The sequence below is a fragment of the Rhinopithecus roxellana genome, chromosome 1 (assembly GCF_007565055.1).
Source record: "Rhinopithecus roxellana isolate Shanxi Qingling chromosome 1, ASM756505v1, whole genome shotgun sequence".
Lineage (NCBI taxonomy): Eukaryota > Metazoa > Chordata > Mammalia > Primates > Cercopithecidae > Rhinopithecus > Rhinopithecus roxellana.
In genome coordinates, this window is record NC_044549.1 from 18,504,543 (window position 1) to 18,528,396 (window position 23,854).

Below are 23,854 nucleotides of genomic sequence, written 5' to 3' on the forward strand. Positions count from 1 at the left end.
AGGTAGATCATTCAAAATAGATTGTAGTTAGATCACTTGCCGAGGTCAGCATTATTCTTAATTATACCCCAAATCTTTATGACATGATCTTTTTATATGTATTTGCCAGTTTGTTTTTGTTAATTTGAGCTGAAATAGACCAAAATCAATTCACATTTACTTCAAAAAAAAAAAAAACTGAATTGTAAACAGCCTTTTGGCAAAAGATAAAGACTAGTAAAATAGAAAAAAGAGATAAGAACTTATTCACTTTTAAAGAAGCAATTATGAGACATTCTCATTTTATACATATGTACAGGTTGCAGTTCTATATTGTACAATATTTTCTATTGTTTTGTTCTTGATTTTATTCCTGAATTGCTCCACAGAATTTTTTATGTGTTTAACACACAGCTTATGTCTTTATATGTGTGTGTGTGTGTGTGTGTGTGTGTGTGTGTGTGTGTGTGTGTATACTTTTTCTATTGACATTTAGAAGCTTTAAGGATCTGTCTAGCTGTATCTGTTTGGTCCATGTGTTTGTGCATGGAGTCTTGGACTTAATGACATTTTAATCCATTGTATTTTCCAGGTGTTCATGATTTATTTTTTGTTTCCATCTTTTGACCATGACCATTTGTTTCTTGGATACTGTGCATAATAACATAGACTTTTATGGATAGAAAATCTAAATGGCATAAATTGTGTCCTCTCTTTCCATCTGATCTGCTTTGGGATGGCCTTTATTTGATCTGAGCTATTGATACTTCCTCCTTTCCAGGCCTTCCACCACCAGTGACCACTATTCGACATCTGGCCCACTCTCAGTCATCCTCCTGCTTATGCTTGTCCCCTCCTTGAAGGCTTCCTACTGCATGTAGGACAAAGGTCAGATTTTGTAACAGGTCAGGCCTGGTCTTCATAGTCTGGGATCCACTAATTTTTGGTCTCAGTCTCATCCCTTGGAGGATTACCTCTGTCCTTCGCAAGCTCTGTGCTCCAGACTTATATTAAAAGCAAACAAATAAAACTTGGTTTTCAGAAAATGCCTGATTCTCTATTACCACCTGCTTTTGCACCTCCTCTGAGGGTACTTTACTGAGCAAGTAGAATTGGTTGTTCCTTGTTTCTTTTATGCTTCATAGAATTTTGTTCATTTAGCAATTATAACTCTTATGAAACTATATTGTTAAGGTTTATGTATTAGTCTCTCCAACTAGACTGAGTTTTGCAAAGAACCTGACGTACTCATTTTTATATCCTTAAGGCTAAGCACAATCCTTGGCATATGGTAGAGAGTCAATAATCTTTAGAGTGAAGCTACTTAATTTGTCTAGTATTATGAAAGTATGAAAACAGGATAATGTTTAAAAAGAGATATAAATATTTAGATCTGGAAGCTGGGCGCAGTGACTCATGCCTGTAATCCCAGCACTTTGGGCCAAGGTTGGAGGATCACTTAAGGCCAAGAGTTCAAGACCAGCCTGGGCAACATAGTTGAGACCCCCATCTCTACAAAAAATGAAATAACTGGGCATGGTAGCATGCACCTGTAGTCTTAGCTACTTAGGAGGATGAGCCAGGAGGATTGCTTGAGCCCAGGAGGTTGCAGTGAGCTATGATTGCACCACCGCACTCCAGCCTGGGCAACAGAACAAGACCATCTCTAAAAAAGAAAAAAAAAATTTAAATGTGTCTTGGGAAACTAGTTTATAATGACATCCCAAAAGGCATCTGAGGAGGTATTCCAGACTAAAGACAGTTAGAAGTAACTATCTGGGAAATCAGATTTTAACATGCCATCTGGAACACATTTGGGGCTAGATAAGCCTACATCTATTTTTGAGTATTCCCAGAATTCACTAGATAGACCTATATGTTTATAGTGATTTGCTGAATAGAAATGCATTCTGTTCCAAATAACACCCAGCATAGGCATTAAAAAAATATCTGGCTGTGGGGAACCTTCACATAAATAGTATCTTAGAGTGCTAGCACTTGCCAGTGTTATGAAAGTAATACACAGGTGCTCTTTTGTTCAGATATATCATTACTGTGATGTTGATTATTTGTATAAGAAAATATGAGGCACAATGAGGTCTCACAAATATCTGAAGCCTAGATGAACATTTTTGTATGCATTTTTTTGAGTTTAGAGATTCAAATCAATATATCCTTGGTATAACATGGTGTATCAGTCTTTGGGCATTGTAGATAAAGGACCTTTCAGTTTGGGTTTAAATACAGAAAACTTTTAGTTTAGTAATTTTAATTTCAAAAGAAACTGTGGTTTTTATTTTTCAGTGTTGAAAATGAGCCCATGAGCACAAGTCAGAAAAAGGAAAATGTACTTTCATCAGAAGCAGTAAAGGTATAGTTTTAAATTAATATTACTTTATATCAAGTAAATATCTTAAATTACTGTTAATTCTTTTAGATTCTATCATCTTATTTTACATTTCAAAAAGAACACTGTATAATTACTTTTTGTGGAAATCCAGTCCAGCTTTGTCAGACACTTGCATCGGGAGGTGGGATGGGAGTCTGGACAGGTGGGGAAAGGCTCTGAGAAGGGAGTATACAGAGAGGTGTTCTTGGCTTTGCCACTAACCCAACGTGTGATCTTCAGCTGAGGCATTTAACTTCTTTATGTCTTTGTTTGCTAATCTGTAAGTCAGATTACATGACCTCCATGGTCTTTTTCCTAGGAAGTTCTGGGATTTATGAGTTTTCTGAAATGTTGCAAAGTAATAGTGCTTTTGGAGGGTAGAAGTTAATAATCTGTTTCTACATACCATTGCTCTGTGTTAGGTGTGTTTTGGTTAGCTTGCATGTCATTCTTGGCTTCTCTAAGAGGACAAGCACAAAAAGTAGATAAACTATACACCTACATAGGGAATTCTCCATGAGTAGTTGAAAATCCTTGAAAATCACTAAACCTTGTGATTCTCTTTTTATTCATAAGCGATTTTCTAGAAATTTGATGTTTCCAATTTCTAGGTATGTGATCACGTTTTGGTAGCTATCCCACAATCATGGCTTTTGGTCCCAGTTGCTTTCTTTTCACATGATTTGTGACAATCAAGGAGAAACTTTGAATCTTCTGGGAATTTCAGAATAAATTAGCTTGGTCAGTAGAAAGACTAAAATGTCATCTCAATTCTTCAAGACTGATATGGGCACTTTGTAATATTTTTAAAAACTATATAATGTGCATTACACATTATAAAGACAAAGTTGTTTTAATTCTTTATTTCTGTCTTCTCCATTATAATTAAAAAAATTTATTGAAAGGAAAAAATGAAGATCACCTAACTTTCCTTTCTTCACTCCTTTGTGAGTCTGGCTACCAAATCCTCCTCCTGGTAGTTTTATCATGTATCTCACTTCTCTTCTGCAATCAGTTGCTAGCCAGCCTGCTGGTTTACCATTGTTGGGCTCTATAGCTGCTGCTGCTTTTTCAGTTTGTACATGCTTTGAGTTTCCCTACTCAAGACTTTTACTTCTAATGCAATAAACGAAACTTGCCCTTGTGTTGTTTCATAGGAAGGCTGTTACATCTGAGATCTCAAACTTCCAAGTTTCTTTGGTTATCAGCTTTTGTCATTCCGTCTCTTAACCCCTTGTTGCCTCTGTACCCACTCTTGACCTTTACCAAACCTTCCTGCTTTCCTTACTCCCTTTTCTTCTCTTAGTCTCTGCTTCTTTCCCCATTTAGCCTATATCTGATGGTTTATTTTAGCTATACTTTCACCTAAATAAATCTTTAGTGTTCAAACTTGAATAAATTCAGGCTCTTATTTCCAGTAGTGCTGTTTTCCACCTACAGAGGCTCTGAAAGTTACATCTTTGTGGATTCAGTAAATATATTTGGCAAATAGAATAGCTGGGCCCCTATGCTAACAATCTTTTCTGTCCATTCTTAACATCTTGTTTTGAGTGCCGAGGATAATATCATTTTGGCATCTAAGCCCCTAAGTAAATACCATGCAGCCATGAGACAGTTTCTCTTGTGATTTGAAGCCTATAAGCTTACTTATATACGGAACCTGCAGTTATCCCATAATAGAAAGGATACCGTGGCACTTTTTCTGGGGTATCCTGTGCATTTTGGCTCATGCAACTTTTAAAAAAACCTTCTGGAAGCTACTGGTAGGATTTCTTCAACCTAGCCACACAGACCCAGTTGTTCAGGGACTGCTGCTACCAGGCATCATAACAAATATGTATTTTGGTAACATAACCTAAATTTTATAATGCTTTCTGTGATAAGAGAAAAAATGTGCAGTATTTCCCACTTGATCAGAACCATGACAGATTTATGTAAACATAACCTTATATAGTCTTCTTTTTGTATTTGACCTTGAGATACCCACTGATGATGTCGAAGATTGTTGGTTGCAAGACAAGTTTGAGCTACAAAAATTAATTGTATTTTTAAACAGTTTTAGATTATGTTTTATATTAACTTGGGACATCATTAAATTTTTGATCGTTAAAATACCACTTACATGCTACACAAATTTCGCTATTTTGCTAACATCGTTGGCTACTTCTAACATTTACCTCTATTCTACTGGAATACGTATTTTATGTTAATAAGGTTTTTATATCTAGCTGGAGATGCTTCCAGAAATTTAGTCCACATTCTATCATTGTCTTGTAGCCTTAAACTCTTTCTTCATTCGCATCTACTTTGTGTTATGCCCTGCTCTCTTCTACCTGTATCAGACGAATATTTATCCCTTTCTCCCTTGTAAGGCTAAATCCCCTGAAGCCCCCGCCTTGACTATACCATGTGCAGTGGTATTGGTGTCCTTACTTTACTGCCTTTCCTTGGGCCTTGCCTTGACTACTGCTATCCATCCATCTTCGCTGGCTTCTGATTTGCATCAGGTCTGTGTTTCTCTTTAAATATATAAAATTAAAAACAATGTTTTCGTTTTATTTTGTGAGTCTGGTTTCCTTTCCTTTCGGTCTGTTATTTTACTTTACTCCTACCTTTTACCTCATAATTCCTTATGAAAGTCTGTCTTAAGCATTGTTCAGTTCTTAATGCTTTCTGCTCTGATTCCTGTTTCTCTTTTAGTTCCCTCTGACATGGGAAGCCTGGTACTGTGTCTGGCACATGTGTCGTGGATGCTGAGTACGTAGTCGCTGATTGATAAAGCTATTCCATGAAACCAGTTACATTCATGTTCACCAGTGACCTTTTGCTGACCACATTCAGTAACCTTTCCCTGGTTCTCATTCTATTTAACCAATTGAAACACTTTTTTCCCAAGTCTTTCTCTCCTTTTTGGAAATGTTCTTTGGTTTATTTTTGCTTCTGTGATATTGTCCTTTCTTGGTCCCATCCCTACCTCTGGCTACTTCCTTCAGTTTCAGTCACTGATTTCTTTTGGCTAAATACTTTTCCATGAAGATGTTTCTCAAAATCCTCAGTTCTCCTCAGTGTCAGACCTCTGAAGTAATATCTTCCAATCTTTTGGTGTCATCTTTTGGCTCCTGTGTCTTTACCTGACATCCATCTAGAGCTCCCGACTTGATTATCAATGTTTCCAGACATTTCCCTGTGGATGTCCCTTTGATCTCAAATTCAGTTTCTCCAAAAGCCTTAATATCTTCAGATTTTTTTTCAGTTTTTCTGTTTTTATTTTTTCTTGGGCATGTTAGTGGTGGAAAGTAGGGAGGATTATCTTACTGTTTGGGTGAAGGAAGAGCCCTTGGGCTCAACTTTTCTATTTGAAGATTTTCAAGCAAACTCTTAGTTTTAATCCCATGTCTGACACTACCTTAAGTGGTACCTACTGTCTTGAAATCCTAAGTCATTTCAGATTGCCTGTGTGATGGATTGTTTTGTTCCCCTCAGGTTCAGAGTCCCTTTTTGCAGTCACTTAGGTAGAAGCTTTCTCTGCTCATTTACTATGCATCTGTCTGCTTTTGCCTTCCTAACCTTTTCTGAAATCTCTTGCCTGCTGTATCTGGCTGTTTTTGCATTGCTATAAAGAAATACCTGAGGCTGGGTAATTTATAAAGAAAAGAAGTTTCATTGGCTCACAGTTCTGCAGGCTTTACAGAAAGCATGGCACCAACACCTGCTCGGCTTCTGGTGGAAATCATAGCAGAAGGCAAAGAAGGAGCAGACATGTCCCATAGCAAGAGCGGGAGTGAGAGAGAGGGGAAAGCTGCCACACGCTTCTAAACAACCAGATCTCACGAGAACTCACTCACTATTGCAAGGACAGCACAAAGCCATCCATGAGGGTTCTGCGCACATGACCCAGACACCTCCCGCCAGGCCCCTCCTCCAACACTGAGGATTATATGTCAGTGTGAGGGAGCAAACATTCAAACTGTATCACCAGTTATATCTGTTCTCTTCTTGTCTTTGTACTTATAACTAAAAACAACAACAAAATAACACACCCTTGCCGGCTGGGCGTGGTGGCTCACACCTGTAATCCCAGCACTTTGGGAGGCCAAGGCGGGCGGATCACAAGGTCAGGAGATCGAGACCATCCTGGCTAACACGATGAAACCCCGTCTCTACTAAAAATACAAAAAATGAGATGGGCATGGTGGCGGGCGCCTGTAGTCCCAGCTACTCGGGAGGCTGAGGCAGGAGAATGGTGTGAACCCAGGAGGTGGAGCTTGCAGTGAGCCGAGATTGCGCCGCTGCACTCCAGCCTGGGTGACAGAGCAAGACTCCGTCTCAAAAAAAAAAAAAAAAAAAAAAAAAAAAAAAAAGTCTGCCATGTATATTCTATACAGAATGACAAATCCAAGGAGCTGAGTATTTCCATTTCTTAAATTTCATTTGAGTAAATCCTACTTGTTTAAGTGTATTTTGCAAAAAAAAAAAAAAAAACAAAAACAAAAAACAACAAAAAAAATCCTTTTGGTGTCATTTTAGAGTATTTAGTTCAAAAGAAAAAAATCAATGTGTATATTCTATCCACAGTGTTAAACAGAATTTGTATCCCTTTGTATATAGTTGAAAAAAGCAAATCTCAAATTAAGTCACTTGACACAACTCCCACTGGTAATGAACAGAGGCAAGAGAATTTAGAGAGAATGATTCTTCCCATTCGTGTACTGAATTTATAAGCTATATTCATAAACTTCATTTATCAAAAAAATCCTATTAAAACATAAAAAGAACTGTGGCAGTAAGTCTTTTTCCAGAAATGAACCATGAGCTAAATAAGATTATTATATCTGGACCACAGGTTGTAGATTCTCCAACCCAGTCCTCAATACATTGATGATTATTATGCGTATTCTCCATAGCTTGGCATCTGCCTTATATAAAATCTACCACTGGTCCCATTTTAGGAGTGGTGGTCATGACTAATCAGACAACTTTGGTGAAGGATTTACCATCTTTTAAGAGGAAGTATTTGGTGTATGCCTGTGATATTCCTGTAAATAAAATGAAATTAATAAGTATCAACTTAATGCACATCAGTATCAGATATTTATGACACATAACACTTATTTCTAATAAGTAAATCACTTACTACAAAGAACCAGATTTTTTGTTGCCACTGTTTAATAATTGACATGTAGAAATAGAAGAATTGTAGCTCAAGAATATTTCACTGAGGAAGAATGATCACATTCTTTACATTAATGCCTGTATTTACAGAATTATGTAGTAAGATGAATGTTTTAAATATATGCATCTGTTCATATTTTGATTTTATGTAGCTCCTCTTTCCTTATTAGGTTTTCAAGTCTTTCTCAGTGAGAGTAAAATGGTAGTCGAATTTAAATGGGTTAAATGTTGTCTTGGTTAGAGGGAAATTACTGAACCGATTTTTAAAATATTTATGGCTTTAGTGTATGCTTGCTATCTTTGTTTGTTTGTTGTTGTTGTTGTTGTTGTTTTGAGATGGAGTCTCGCTCTGTTGCCCAGGCTGGAGTGAGTGCAGTGGTGCGATCTCGGCTCACTGAAATCTTTACCTCCTGGGTTCAAACGATTCTCTTGCCTCACCCTCCCGAATAGCTGGGACTACAGGCATGTGCCACCATGCTCGGCTAATTTTTTGTATTTTTAGTAGAGATGGGGTTTCACTGTGTTAGCCAAGATGGTCTGGATCTGCTGACCTTGTGATCTACCCGCCTCGGCCTCCCAAAGTGCTGAGATTGCAAGCACGAGCCACTACACCCAGCCTGTTTGTTTTCTAACAGACAGGTCTTGATATGTCCAGCTGGCCTCAAACTCCTGGGCTCAAGCAATTCGCTCACCTCAGTCTCCTGAGTAGCTGGGACTACAGACAGGCATACACCATTGCTCCCAGTGCTTGCTGTCTTTTTTTCTCATTAATGAAAATAGTTGTAGCAATATCATGTCAGTTTAACGTACAGATTTTTATACGTCTCTTTTTCAAACATAAGAGTGCCCCCACCCCAACAATAATTGTACTTGCAACCCCGCATATAAATAGATTACAGCAAAGTTTTTCCTGTTGATGTTGCGAATGATTTGCCTGGAGCTTCACAGTCAGCCACTGTTCTCTGCGCCTGCCATTCCTGGCACCTCCTTGGAACAGTTTTGAAATTACATGTGTAATGATGGAAAGAACACAGTCTTTGTAACCAGGTATGCCTGGACTTAAATCCTAGATCTTCCAGGTGGTAGCTTGGTAACTTTGGGAATGTATTTAACCTCTCTGAATTCTGGTTTATTGATCTGTAGTAGGGTGGGTCCTTATTTCACAGAGGTGTTTTAGAATTAACTGAGATAACATGTTAAGTATTGTACAATGCCTGACACAGAGAAGGTACTTGGTAAAATGATTGCCTTCTTGCCATATAGTCTGGCTAAAACTTAGAGATACTGTGAATCTTTGCTTGAAAATGGTGGTGATTTATTCTGGGTGAATAGTATAGAAGGCAGATATTTCAAATATTGGTTCTGCATGACGTTTGAGAAGAAGGTATGTACAAGAAGGCATACCATATTCAACTTCAGCTGGAAGTCAAAATCTTGCCTCTTGATTGCTTCTGAAAAAAATAGTGAGTGCCATTGGAGTGCCCGAAATGGAAAATGCGCTGTGTGTTACTGCGCTGTCCAGATGACCAAATGGACTGCCAGGGCTTAAGCCTATCATTGTGGCTGATGATAGTCTGGGGACTTGACATCTTGTAGTTAATGAATTGATTGTGTTGTAAGGTATCTGGTTTGATTTGCAGTCACTTCAACTATGGTATACCTGGAACGGTCCTACATTGTGGTATGAGGGAGTATCTTATCAAAATGTAAACCGAATATGAAGGATCATGTATGTACTCTAGATTTTTATGAGAAAATTTGCCTTTACAGGTGTCAGATACTGATTCTGGAACACAAGAGTAAGCCCCAGAAAGCTCTCAGAGAATCAAAAGCATTTATTATTCTGGTCCAGTGCTTTTGCTGAAATATTTATATCGTAAAAGGAGGGAATGGCTTTCCTCCCATTCCTTTTCTTGTTCCTTTCTCTTCTCTCTTTATATACCTGCCCTGGTTGATTTGATTTCTGCCTGCATCTTGGCCAATGACCAGCTCATATATGCTCCTTTAGTCCAGCATGTATCCTGAGCTTCAGGGTGATAAAGCCTGCTATTTCATGGACCTCTCCACTCAGCTAAAGTTGGACATACTCAAAGTTGAATTCATTTTATTTTAGCTTTCTGCTATTTCTAGAAGTACCACCACACTACCCAATCTTGACACCTGGGAATGAGTCTAGTATTTTATCCCCCTTCCCATTGAACTAAGGCCCATCAACAGCCCTTGCTTCATAGCCATACCCATGATATTGTATAACTCATACTCTTCTTATTTAGATCAGCAATTTCACCCATATTTTTTTCTCTGATACATGTGAGAGGTAACTGTTTTGGGTCACCTGTGGTTAAGGGTACTTATTTTAATAGTACGTGTAACTACATCTCTTTATCAAAAATTATATTTGAAAAGAGTGAAAGTAACACCCCAGATATAACTTTGATTCTATACCAGAACATTTTTAGAAGGTAAAATTTTAGCTTTTAAAATAATCTTAGTAATAAGTTATTAATTACATCTTAAGAGCATGAAGGAAAAACTGATATAGGCTGGAAATTGGAGGAGCATGTTATATGCGGAATGGCTACAAGAAGTGAATGTGAAAGAGATGAAGAGAGTATTCAGAGAGTAAGAAGGGAAACCTCAGAGTGATGCTGTGGAATCTAAAGGAAGAATGGTTTTCAGGAAGAGATTCCGTCTCACATTCTGCGGACATGTCATATAAGATCAGGACAGAAGAACAGTCCATTGGCTTGATTAGTCATTAGAATGGTGCCTCTGAAAGGTCATGGTTAGGATTACTGGGGAGGCAGCCCAATTGTTGGGACTTAAGAAGTGACTGGGAGCAAAGGGAAAGAAATGGGGAGGATTGGTAACTCCTTTCTAAGGAGGTTAGTAATGAGGACAGAGGAGAAGGCAGTCTCTGGATATACTTTTGAATGGTGGAAGCTCACAGAAGGGCCAGATCAGCAACTGAGGTTCCTGAGGGACACCAAGGATGATGAACTGGTGCTCTGGTGAAGGAATTAGCTTTGGGAGGTGGAATTCTTTCTCCTTTTTGCAAGGGTCAGTGAAGGAAGTGGGCTAGATGCTGCTGCTGCTGTTGTTGCTATGGCTGTTGTGATGCAGGTAGAGAAGAGGTGAAGTCAGGACTGTGAGGGAGTGTCTCTCTGAAAAAACAAGGCTTTCTGAGCTCTTCTGAAATCCTCTTTCTGATACTCTTCTGAGCAAGTGAATGGGATAGTTGAGGGGATGGCTAAAAGGATGCGAGAACGGTTTGAAATAGCTGCTGTGAAAAATGGGAAAAGGTTGCAGACTGATTTTAAGCTGAGGCTGTAAATCATGAGTGATTGGCACCTTGAATCTGTATAGCTCTGCATATCCCTGCAGAGTTTTTAAGTGAGACTCAGTCACCTATTTGGAAAAGAGAAATCTGGAGTTTTCTGGATAGGGGTGACCAAGGAACAAAAGAAAGAGGCTTTGAGGTAATTTGCCATATTTGAGATCTGGATAGAGAAGATAGGAACATTTTTTGGAACTGAAAGGGACAGAGTAAGAATCAGGGCAGAAGCTGTGATGAGGCAGGAGAACTGGTGTGATGGGTACACCTAGGACAATTGGGTAAGGGAGCTGAAAAGATGAGCAGGTGTGAACGCAGGGGAATGCCTGAGATGCAGAGTCCGAAGCAATGCAGTTATGGGTCAGGACAAGGGCAAGGGTTAGCCAAAGGGCAGGGAAGTGGGGAGTGGAAGTGGAGGGCATTGGAGTTGAGAGTGCCAAGGAACCCAGGTGGGGTGGGGAGTCAGGGTGGTCTAAAGGGTTGTACTTGGTATGCACAGTGAAGCCAAAGCCTGTGGTAGAAAGGAGGACCAAGCCAGGTGCTAGAGACAGTAAAGGAAGAATTACTTGGCCATTCCATGTTTTCTACTCAGATGCTTTGAAAAAATTGACAGATAATCATACATATCCATGCTGTACTGAGTGATATTTTTGATACACATATATAATGTGTAATTATCAAATCAGGGTAATTAGCATACCCATAACCTGAAACGTATCATTTCCTAGGAAGACTCAATTTTTTTTCTTTTAGCTATTTGAAAATACACAATAAATAATTGTTAACTGTAGTTACCCTAAAGTGCTATATAACTCTAGAATTTATTCCTTCTATCTAGCTTTAATTCTGTATCCATTAATCAACCTCTTTTTATCTCCCTCTCCTCTACCCTTGCCAACCTCTAGTAACCACCATTCTACCTCTATGAGACCAAATGTTTCAGCTTCCATATGTGAATGAGACCATGCAGTATTTCTTTCTCTGCCTGACTTATTTCATTTCACATAGTGTCCTCCAGGATCATCTACATTGCTGCGAATGATGGAGTTTCATTCTTTTTTTACGGCTGAATAGTATTTCATTGTGTGTACATAAACCACATTTTCTTTTTCCGTTTGTCTGTTGATGGACACTTAGGTTAATTCCATACTTGGCTGTTGTAAATAGTGCTGCAATAAACATGGGTGTGCAGATATGTCTTTGACATACTGATTTCCTTTTCCTTAGATGTATATTTAGAAGTGGGATTGCCGGATCCCAGGGTAGTTTATTTTTGGTTTTTGGAGCAACCTCCATACTGTTTTCCATAATGATTGTACCAATTTATATTGCCACCAACGGTGTATAACAGTTCCCTTTTCGCTACATACTTACCAGCATTTGTTACTTTTTGTCTTTGTGATAATAGCCATTCTGACTGGGGTGTGATATCTCATTGTGGTTTTGAAGTGCATTTCCTGGGTAATTAGCAATGTTGAACATATTTCGTGTACTTGTTGACTATTTGTGTGTCATCTTTGATAAATGTCCATTCAGATTAATTGCCCATTTTTATTTCTTCAAATTATTTTAATAGTTTGGGAGCACAGGTGGTGTTTGGTTATATGGATAAGTTCTTTAGTGGTGATTTCTGAGATTTTGGTATACCCATCACCCAAGCAGTGTATACTGTACCCAATATGTAGTATTTTATCCCTCATTCCCCTCTCACCCTTCCCCTCAAGTCTCCAGAGTCCATTATTATCATTCTTATGCCTTTGCATCCTCTTAGCTTAGCTTTCACTTGTAAGTGAGAACATATGATGTTTGGTTTTCCATTCCTGAGTTACTTCACTTAGAATAATGGTCACCAACTCCATCCAAGTTGCTGCGAATGCCATTATTTCATTCCTTTTTCTGGCTGAGTAGTATTCTACGGTATGTGTACACACAGACACACACACATATAATACACACACAAACACACACACACACGCGTTTTCTTTATCCACTTGTTGGTCGATGGGCATTTAGGCTGGTTCCATATTTTTGCAATTGCGAATTGTGCTGCTATAAACATGTGAGCACAGGTGACTTTTTCATATAATAACTTCTCTTCCTCTGGGTAAATACCCAGTTGTGGGATTGCTGGATAAAATGGTAGATCATCTTTTAGTTCTTTAAGGAATCTCTGTACTATTTTCCATAGTGATTGTACTAGTTTACAATCCCACCAGCAGTGTAAAAGTGTTCTCCTTTCACCACATCCATGTCAACATCTGTGATTTTTTTATTTTTTAATTATGGTCATGTTTGCCATAATTAAATATTGTGGTATCGCAATTGTGGTTTTAATTTGCATTTCCCTGATAATTAGTGATGTTGAGCATTTTTTCCTGTTTGTTGGCCATTTGTATATCTTCTTTTGAGAATTGTCTATTTATGTGCTTAGCTTACTTTTTGATGGGATTATCTTTTTTTTTTTTTTTTTTTTCTGGCTGATTTGTTTGGATTCCTTAGAGATTTCGGATATTAATCCTTTGTCAGATGCACAGTTTGTGAAGATTTTCTCCCACTCTGTGGGTTATCTGTTTGCTGATTATTTCTTTTGCTGTACAGAAGTTTTTTAGTTTAATTAGGTCTCATGCATTTATCTTTGTTTTTGTTAGATTTGCTTTTGGGTTCTTGGTGATAAATTCTCTGCCTAAGCCAATGTCTGGAAGAGTTTTATGGATGTTATATTCTAGAATTATTATGGTTGCAGATATTAGATTTAAGTCTTTGATCCATCTTGAGTTGATTTTTGTATAAGGTGAGAGATGAGGATCCAGTTTCATTCTTTGACATGTGGCTTGCCAATTATCCCAGCACAATTTGTTGAATAGGCTGTCCTTTCCCCCACTTTATTTTTGTATGCCTTGTTGAAGATCAGTTGGCTGTAAGTATTTGTCTTTGTTTCTGGGTTCTCTATTCTGTTCCTTTGGTCAACATACCAGTACTATGCTGTTTTGGTAACTATAGCCTTGTAGTGTAGCTTGAAGTCAAGTGAAGTGATGCCTCCAGATTTGTTTTTTTTGTTGTTGTTTATTTTTTGCTTAGTCTTGCTTTGGCTGTGTGGGCTTTTTTTTGTTCCATATGAATTTTAGGATTTTTTTTTCTAGTCCTATGAAGAATGATGATGGTATTTTGATGGGAATTGCATTAAATTTGTAGATTACTTTTGGCAGTATGGTCGTTTTCATAATATTCTACCCATCCATGAGCATGGGATGTGTTTCCATTTGTTGGTGTCATCGATGATTTCTTTCAGCAGTGTTTTGTAGTTTTCTTTGTAGAGATCTTTCACCTCCTTTGTTAGGTATACTCCTACGTATTTTTTTTTTTTTTTTTTTTTTTTGCAGCTGTTGTAAAATGGATTGAGTTCTTGATTTGTTTCTCAGTTTGGTCGTTGTTGGGGTATAGCAGTGCTCCTGATTTGTATACATTGATTTTTTTATCCTGAAATTTTCCTGAATTCATGTATCAGATGTAGGAGCTTTTTGGATGAGTCTTCAGGGTTCTCTAGAAACACGATCATATCATCAGCCAACAGAGACAGTTTGGCTTCCTGTTGACCGATTTGGAGCCTTTATTTCTTTCCCTTGTTTGATTGCTCTGACTAGGACTTCAGCACTATATTGAATAAGAGTAGTAAGAGTGCCATTCTTGTCTTGTTCTAGATCTTAGAGGAAAAACTTTTAACTTTTCAACATTTACTATGATGTTACCTGTGGATTTGTCATATGTGGCCGTTATTTCATTGAGGTACATTCCTTATATACCTGTTTGTTGAGAGTTTTTATCAAGAAAGGATATTGAATTTTATTAAATGTTTTTCTGTCTCAGATGATCAAAAGGTTTTTATCCTTCATTCTGTTGATGTAATGTTTCTTGCGTTGTATATGTTGAACTGTCTTTGCATCATTGGGATAAATTCCACTTAATTATGATATATAATCTTTTTTATGTGCTGTTGGATTAATTTTGCTAGTATTTTATTGAAGATTTTTGCATCTTGTTATTCTAGGATAATGGCCTGTAGTTTTCTTTTGTGTGTGTTTGTGTGTCCATATCTGGTTCTGGTATCAGGGTAATGATGGCCTTGCATGGCTTTGCATGATGAATTTTTGAAGAATTCTGTCTCCTTCAGTTTTTTGAAATAGTTTGAAAATAATTGGTGTTCTTTAACAGTTTAATAGAATTCAGCTGTGAGGCTGTGTAGTCTTGGACTTTTCTTTGTTGGGAGACTTTTTATTACTTATTCAACCTTGGTACTAGTTACTGGTCTGTTCAGGTTTTCTATTTTTTCTTGCTTCAATTTTGGTAGATTGTATATGTCTAGGAACGTATTCATTTCCTCTAGGTTTTTTTTTTTTTATTTGTTGGTATATCATCATTCATAAAAATTTCTGATGAGCCTTTGTATTATGGTGGTATCAGTCATGTCTCCTTTTTCAATTCTGATTTTACTTGGGCCTTTTTTCTCAGTCTAACTGATGGTTTATTAATTTTGTTTTTATAAAAAACTGACTTTATGTTTCATTGCTCTTTTGTATTATACTTTAGTCTGAATGTCATTTATTTCTGCTCTGATTATTGTTTTCTTCTAATTTGGGAGTCGGCTTATTCTTGCTTTGCTAGTTTTTTGAGGTGTACTGTTAGGTTGTTTATTTGAAATAATTTTTTTATGTTGGTGTTGCTATCAGCTTCCCTCTTCTGCTTTTGCTGTATCCTGTAGGTTTTTGTGTATTGTGTTTCTACTTTCATTTGTTGAAACAAATGTTTTAATTATCTTCTTTTTTCATTGGTCATTCAGGAGCATGTTGTTTAATTTCCATGTATTTGTACAGTTTCCAAAATTTCTTTTGTTATTGATTTCTGGTTTTATTCCATTGTGGTTAGAAAAAATACTGGCTATGATTTTGATTTTTTAAAAAATATGTTGAGACTTAATTTGTGGCCTGAAATATGGTGTGTTCTGAAGAATATTCCATTTGCTGGTGAGAAAAATGTGTATTCTATAGCTGTTAGATGAAATGTTGTATAAATGTTTGTTAGGTCTATAGTGAAATTTAATCTGCTATTTCCTTAAGTGTTGTTTTTTTTTTTTTGGTCTAGATATGTCCAAAGTTGAGAGTGGGATTTTGAAGTTCCCAGCTATTATTATATTGGGATCTACCCCATTGGATCTAATACTATTTGCTTTATATATCTGGGTGTTCCTGTCTTGAGTGCATGTATATTTACAGTTGTTACATCCTCTTGTTGACTGGGTCCCTTTATCCTTATATAATGACCTTCTTTATCTCTTTTTGCAGTTTTTGACTTGTAGTCTGTTTTCACTTCCATTTGCATGGAATATCTTTTTCCATCCATTTACTTTCATTCTGTGTGTGTCTCCATATGTGAAGTGAGTTTCTTGTAGGTAGCATATAGTTGAGTCCTGTTTTTTTATCCATTCAGCTAATCTATATCTTTTCATTGGGGAATTTAACCATTTACATTTATGGTTATTATTGATAGATATTATTGTCATTTTGTTAATTTCTGATCATTTTGTATATACATTGTTCCTTTCTTATTGTTTATCTTTGGTGGTTTTCTATCATGGTAAGGTTTGATTACTTTATCTCATCTATGTATCTTCTCTATCAGTGAGCTTTATACTTTTGTAGTTTTATGGTAGTAGATATTGTTTTGCTTCCAAATGTGGGACACCCTTGAGCATTTCTTTAAAGTCTATGTAGTGATGATGAATTTTCTCAGTTTTTGTTTGTCTGGAAGGGACTTTATTTTTCCTTCATTTCTGAGGGATAGCTTTGCTGGGTATAATGTTTTTAGTTGAGTTTTTTTTTTTTTTTTCTTTCAGCAACTTGAATATATCATTCTGTTCTTTTCTTGCCAATAAGGTTTCTGCTAAGATATATGCTGTTATTCAGATGGAGATTCCTTTGTATGTGACTTGACATTTTTCTCTATTTTTAGAAATCTCTATTTGTTGACTTTTGACAGTATGACTGTAATGTGCCTCAGAAAGGACCTTTCGAGATTGAATCTATTTGGGGACTTTTGAGCTTTCTGGATCTAAATGTCTATATTCTTCCAAGACTTAGAAAGTTTTTAGCTATTATTTTATTAAATAGGGTTTCTATGCCTTTTCCCATCTCTTTTCCTCCTGGGCTTTCCTTATTCCTTTTTATTTTCTGATTGGATCATTTAAAAAAGCCTTTCTTCAAGTTCAGAAGTTTTTTCTGCTTCATCTAATCTATTATTGGTACTTTCCATTGCATATTTTATTCACTGAATTTTTTCAGCTTCAGCATTTCTGTTTGGTTCTTTTTTATGACACATGTCTTGTTGACTTTATCTTTCATATCAGAAATAGTTTTTCTGATTTTATTGAATTATCTGTATTTTTTTGTATCTTGCTGAATTTACTTAAGATTATTATTGTTAATTCCTTTTTAGGCATTTCATAGATTTTCTTTTCTTGGTTTTCTGTTACTGGATAATTATTGCATTCCTTTGTGTTACATTTCTTGCTTTTTCATGTTTCTCGTGTCCCTCCTTTGTTACCTATGCATCTGGTGGAATAAGTACCTCCTTCAATTTTATGGAGTAGCTTTTGTAGGGAAAGATTTTTTTCTTACAGATGTGATACATGGTGTCTGGCTTTGGTTTTGGTTCTAGGTAGGCACAGTAGTGTAGTCACAGTATGATTTTTTTTTGGCTGTCATCAACATCTGTGAGTGCCTCAGTGGCCTAGACTGTGTGGGTCTGTGGAGGTGGTGAGATGGCTTTGGTTTTGCTGGGGGCAGGATCATCAGTGACAGTAGTCACCTAGCAGGCCTGTTCCCAGTTTCTGAGTGGTGTGTGTATGCCATTCAGCTCCACTGATGAAAGGGGCACAGTCACTGGTAGTGTCAGACTCCTGGCAGCCTGTTTTGGGGCCCTGTGGTGAGGGTGCACATGTGATGCTTAGCAGTTTCACTGCTCAAGGGGGCAGGGCAACATTATCTGCACGTTGACCTTGTTTACTATACCCGTTGCCACAGCACCCATCACATGCTACAGGCTGCTTAAGGAGGTGACAAAATAATGCTAATTTGACCTGCAAAAAAGTTCAGATGTCACTAGAATGTAGGTACCGTGGAAGCCAGGATTTTGGTACATTTGTCACTATTGTATCTAAATACCTAGAATAGTGTCTTGTTGATTCTTTATTGAATGAATCAATACTTTAAAGTTTACATTGAACCTAACTGCTTTTTCGTTTACCTAGTTTTAGCCTGTTCATTTGGGACTGTATTCCTCAGAAACATTGTTTCAAATTCTCTAAATTTTGAGAACCCAAAACCTAGTTTCACCTTTTTGTCTCTCCTTCAGCTTTTCTCTCCTTTCACTTTACTGAGGTCAGAGCCATTTGTTGAACCTTACTGTCTTTTCACTTACAAAATTTATAAGGCTTCGGCTACTCTCCTTGCCACTTTACTTGGCAGAGAAAATGTCCTCTCCAATGCTAATACTTTGTCTTTATTAGAAGTATTAGAAATTATATTATTCTCTTCATATCATCACCTCCTTCCTTTCCTTCTGGAACCTGTCATCCATCTCTTTATACCATAGTCACTCCCTTTCCAACAAATATAGAGCTGATTCACAAAACAGTAAGTTCTGTCTTGGAACTTAAAATGTCTTTTGTCTTTCCTTCCTTGTAGTTAAACATCTCTGAAAAGGTTTCCCATCTACTTATGATTATTCGTATTTCCTTGTTAGCTACTCACTGTTTAGCACCTCAAGTTTTGGACTGAACACATGAATTCTTGAACTATTATGACTGTTTCTCCTGCATTCTTAAGGCTTTTCCATTTCTTCATTTATTACTCTAACAAACATTTGAGCATCTCTTATTATCAGGCATGTTTCAAGGTGGTAGAGATACTGCAGTGAATAAAATAGACAAAAACCTTTGGCCTTATGGATGTTACATCCTTAAGGAAGAAACACATATTAAATGTTGTAGGTGTGTGTTGTGTGTGTATTTACTATAATAGTAAGTACAAGAAGAAACAGAAGGAGGATAGGCAGTTTTATAGTGGAGGAGTCTGCTATTTTAGATCATGCTGAGAGAATTTTCACTGGTGAGATGGTTTTCAAGTAAAGGCCTGAAGGAGGTGAGAGAGAGTGAGTTCATCTGGGGGATGAACATTCTAAGTAGAGAGACGAGTAAAGGCAAATTCCCAAGGTGGGTGTGTGCCTGATGTTTTTGAATACCAATGAGGAAGATAGTCCTCATCTTTCTTGAGCTAACAGTGGCATTTGACATTCTTGACTCCCGTCTGCCTTTTGAAGGGTTCTATGTTTCTTTGGAGATCTCTGGTATTCTATAGAGACTAACCTGGTCTGGTTTTGACCTCCCCCATCTCTTTCACTGGTTTCTTCTTTTCATTGTTTTTGCCTTTTTATCTCTTTTTGCATAGGGATCTTTTTTCCTTTTTTTTTTCCTGAGCACATTGTATATTGCCAGACTGCATTCTTAAAATGTGCCTCTGTTTATCAGACATCTCAACTTGTGTATCACAAGGGACCAAAAATTTCACATTTGACAACTAAATAGTTTGTTGCCCTACCTGCCTCTTACCCAGAGCCCTAATTCTCACCTCCCTTTCTATTTTCCATGTCCATTTGTTTGACTTACCTACTCAAATTGTTGTCTAATTTAGAGAACTCAGTTATCTGTGACCGTGTTATTCTTCACCCACCACTTCTAACTGGTCATCTTATCAAACTCTTTATCCTCTGTGCTCCAATCTTTTTCAGCCATATCCCTGCCATAGTAAACATATTCCAAACTTCTGTGTCTTTGTGCATACCATGGCTTGTGTCTAGAATATTCTTAACACTCTTCAGAATTAAGCTCAAATGTTATCTTCTATGCAAAGAAGATGGTTTCTCTACATCCCCACTCATTAATTATGTCTTCCATTGTGTACATATCTCTTGTAAGCCCCCTGCAGTGATATTAATATAATGAGTATTTTCCTAGCTTGTAAGCTCCTTGAAGACCTCAGCTAAATCTTATTAATCAGTATACATAATATTTTCCTATATTTTGTTGTGTTGGGCCCCAGCATAGCAAAGAGAGTAGATAGAGAAATGCATTTGGACTAAAAGTACTTCATTACAACATATTGAACATGAGGGAAAAACATTGAAAATTCCAAAGATACATATGCCTTCATCAGTAACATTCATATAGTATATACATAATACCAAAATCTTGGAGAGCAACTAGAATGAACTTTTTGTTAATGTTTGCCTGAGCCCTGAGTGCTTTCATTCTCCTCATTCATAGCTACAATGGTAGACAGTTCTGTTGGCAGACAGATGTAGGGCCTGCATAATGAGGGCCTGTAGGCAGGCTGAACTTGTCCAGGCTGAGGGTGAAGAACAACTGCTTTAGATCAATCTTAAAATTTTAATTATTTGTTATTTAATTTATTGCAGGTGTTTACTTTTGAATAGCAGTGTATTTTTCCTGCTAGTTTTGTTTCTAAATTCAGAAACCTTTTTGTTGTTGGTGTTTTAATTACTAATACACATTTCTCATAAGATTATGAGGGAAAAATTAAGCAACTAAAACATTTAAGGGAACTAAAAACTTCTCTTTAGTAAACTTATAGGGATTCTGGAATAGCAAAGAAGCAGACAGTTGAGGGGAAGGAGAAACAAGTGATTTTAAAAAAATATATTTACTATTTTAAAAAAGTTTAAATATAAAGTCTTTCATTAGTTTCACAAAATGTATCTTCCTCATTTGGAAAGCAACCTCTTACACTTTGAAAGGAATGAGCAAGTTAAAATAATAGGGAGATAAATACATTTTTGACAAAAATTACTTTTTTGAGATTTTGATGATGTTAAAAGTGGTAATCTTGTTCATTTTTCTTCTTTTAAATCACTGCCCGGATTATATAAGACTCTTTTGCAAATTTCTGAAGCATTTTAAGGATATTTATGATATTTTAATGAACAGCCTGTAGTTTGCTTTCTTCAAGTGGCTACATAGGATGAGCAGCCGCTTCAGTCACTATTCTTTTCACGTTCCAGTGTTCTCTTTGAGCTGGGGAGAAATATTGTGGCTAAAAATTACAATAAACCCAATTGTTAACAAAACATGTATACCTTTCATATAAATGACCATTTTCAAAATGTTGACTAGCATATCTTCTGCCAGACTGAGAGATCATTTGTCCTGTTTATATGAGGAGAGGGCACTTACAGTGTCAGCTCTCAGAATGAGCAGAAGGTTGGACGGGTGAGGTGGAGACGAGTGGAATCAAATTGTAGTTGAAACTGGTGAAAGGTGAGATGTGTAGTGTCTCTAGAAGGCTGGTGACATTCTAAATGTAGAGGCTCACAAGATGTATTAAATCTTAACACATCAAAAAATGCCATGTGTACTCAGAAATCCCCTTTGACACCTATGGGAACAAACTTAAAAATATTGTTTGCTTGCAATCACTTTGCTGAGTTAATAGGTTTTAACATTTTCTCAACCTTTCATATGCTATATCTTTTTTAGTGGTTAGTGAAATCCTCCTTTATATTAATTTGAACTTAGATCAAAACATGGAATGAGGTGAAAAAATGACATTATAATTATGTTCTTGCCTTCTCGAAGATCGTGTTCTTATAAAACATTGTCACATGAACCTAAAGTGCCCTAAGGTGGTTTTGACTTGGTGTCCTGATTGTTTTCTGACTCAGACTCGACCTTTCCTTTTATAAGGGCTAGTGAACATAACAGGTGACAGGGACTGTAGGATGGGCATTCTTTTTACAGTTATATGAGTGAGCATGTTTGGAAGGCAGAGTGAGTTGGCTCATGGGCCTAAAGCTTTTTAGAATCTGGAAATGGCATGAAGTGGAATGCCAACATGCTCTTTGATGTAGCAGCTCAGTTTTTCCTCACACAGTGTACATTAATGTGAGTTTGCTTTACCAGTAACTTAATTACGAGCAGGCAAAATGGACTTCTGCAAGTGTTTGTCTTTAAGAATGCCTGATGCTATCCATGGTTTGTATTAACATTATGTATCAGGACTTCCTGTTTTACCAGGAAGGGGTCACAAGTGGGCTCTTTCTCTGAAGTACCATGTTACTGTCTTTTCCTCATCTTCTTGAATAATGTTACATATTGTGCCAGCTTTATAGGTTAACACAATGCTGAAATGATGAGGTCTGTTGAGGTGTTATTATCTCAAGTAGCAATAATTTGAATACTCTCCCTTAGCTCTGTCATAATAAAGGCTAAATTTAAATACACATTTACTGTGGTTTCTTTACTTCTCTTTCCGTATTTACCTCTCATGTCATTTTTGTACCCTAACCTCCAGTCATATTAAACTCCCTTAGGAGCTGATACCCCACAACACACACACAGATGCATAAGCATCACATAGTCACTTTTTCTGTCCCCTTCAAAGAGTGCACTTCCTCTGGGAAGCATCCCCCAGGTTACCTTCTGTGTTCTCACGTCCACCCAGTCTGGACTAGTTACTCCTGTTCTGGGTTCCCATGCGTGCGGTAGTTCTCCCCTCATGACATTTACCATATAGCTTTTTAAAGGTCGTGCTTACCGTGCCCTTCAGTAGATTGTGAACTGCCCAAAGGAACAGAAGGCATTAGTCTTATTCACAAATGTATCCCTGATGTCTACACAGAGTCTGTTTTGTAATAGCTTGTCAGTCTGTTTTATTATTTAAATAATGATGCTTATTATTGTCTATTTTGTTTTCAAAGATCCGCCAAAATGAGGACAAAAGGAACCATGCTGAGAAGTCAGTCACTCTTCCAGTGCAGGAAGATCCCAAAAAGGCATATGATGTTTCCAGTTCCACTGCAGATACCAAAATAGGAGAAAGTGACAAACAGCCAAAAGAAAGCTTTTTTCAGTTTCTTGGTAACTTATTCAATATTTCAGGAAAATCATCTCTAGGTGAAGCTAAGCAGTCTTCTTTCAGAGATGACCATGATAAAGCTGAGAAAGATTTACAGAATCCCAATGACCATCATGAAGAAGGGATCAAAAGGGAGAGAGAGATTTTCAGTGGCTCCCTAAGAACCCAGACACATCCAACAGAAGAACAAGACTCCAACTCATCTGAACTCTCAGATGCTTTTTCTTTGGATACAACACAAGACAGTGAACAAGAAGCCACTAATTTGCTAAAGTAAGTTTAAAATTTAATTGAACCAAAAAATTGAGCTTTTTCAATCTAGCTTTTCAGCTTTAGTTTTAATCCTAGTAATTGGTGGGATTGGAAAAGATATTCTGTAGTGTCCCTACTACTGGGTAAAAGACTTTATGATTCTCTGTACCATACAAGTAATTAAGCACGGTACAGAGAACCATACAGGTAATCCTGGGCCTGCTAAATTTGTCTTAGTAAAAGATTTATTTTTTCCCTGCATGGTAATGTTTTCTGTTGCATGAATTCCTCCTGTGTCAGGAAGGGCAACGTATTCAATATGTGCATTTTGAGGGAAAATGGTCCTCAAGTTTGTATTCTTATTCTGTCAATATCTTTATTCTGTAAAATTTAATTAAAGCAGTTAAGAAAAGCAATTAAATGGGCTCTATTCATGAAACTAACTTTATGAACCTTTATAGAGCTCCAAGAAACTAAAATATTGCTTAAATTTAAGGAGCATTTTACCACCAATTTCTTCATTGTTTGATTAGCAAACACACACCAACTTGTTTTTCCTTTTACTCTCAAATGAGGTAGAAGGAATATTTTGAAATTAAGGAATGTTTATCACATTGTTGAGTCCATTCGATACTTTGTGTGACATAAAAGTATTCATTTGTAACTAGTAAGGTTTTGTTTTATTGATTTTACTTTTACCTCTGCTCGAGAATTTATTATTGACGAAGCCATCAATAATATTATAGT

General features: G+C 36.9%; 1 protein-coding gene across 1 annotated transcript in view; it reads left to right on the forward strand.

Annotated features, from left to right (window-relative positions):
* Positions 1–23,854, forward strand: part of CRYBG3 (crystallin beta-gamma domain containing 3) — a 127,728-nt gene that overhangs the window by 18,926 nt on the left and 84,948 nt on the right. Inside the window, exons 2-3 of the mRNA XM_010358778.2 lie at positions 2,284–2,350; positions 22,698–23,128. Coding sequence (XP_010357080.2) covers positions 2,284–2,350; positions 22,698–23,128 — 498 coding nt within the window. The remainder of the gene's footprint in view (positions 1–2,283; positions 2,351–22,697; positions 23,129–23,854) is intronic.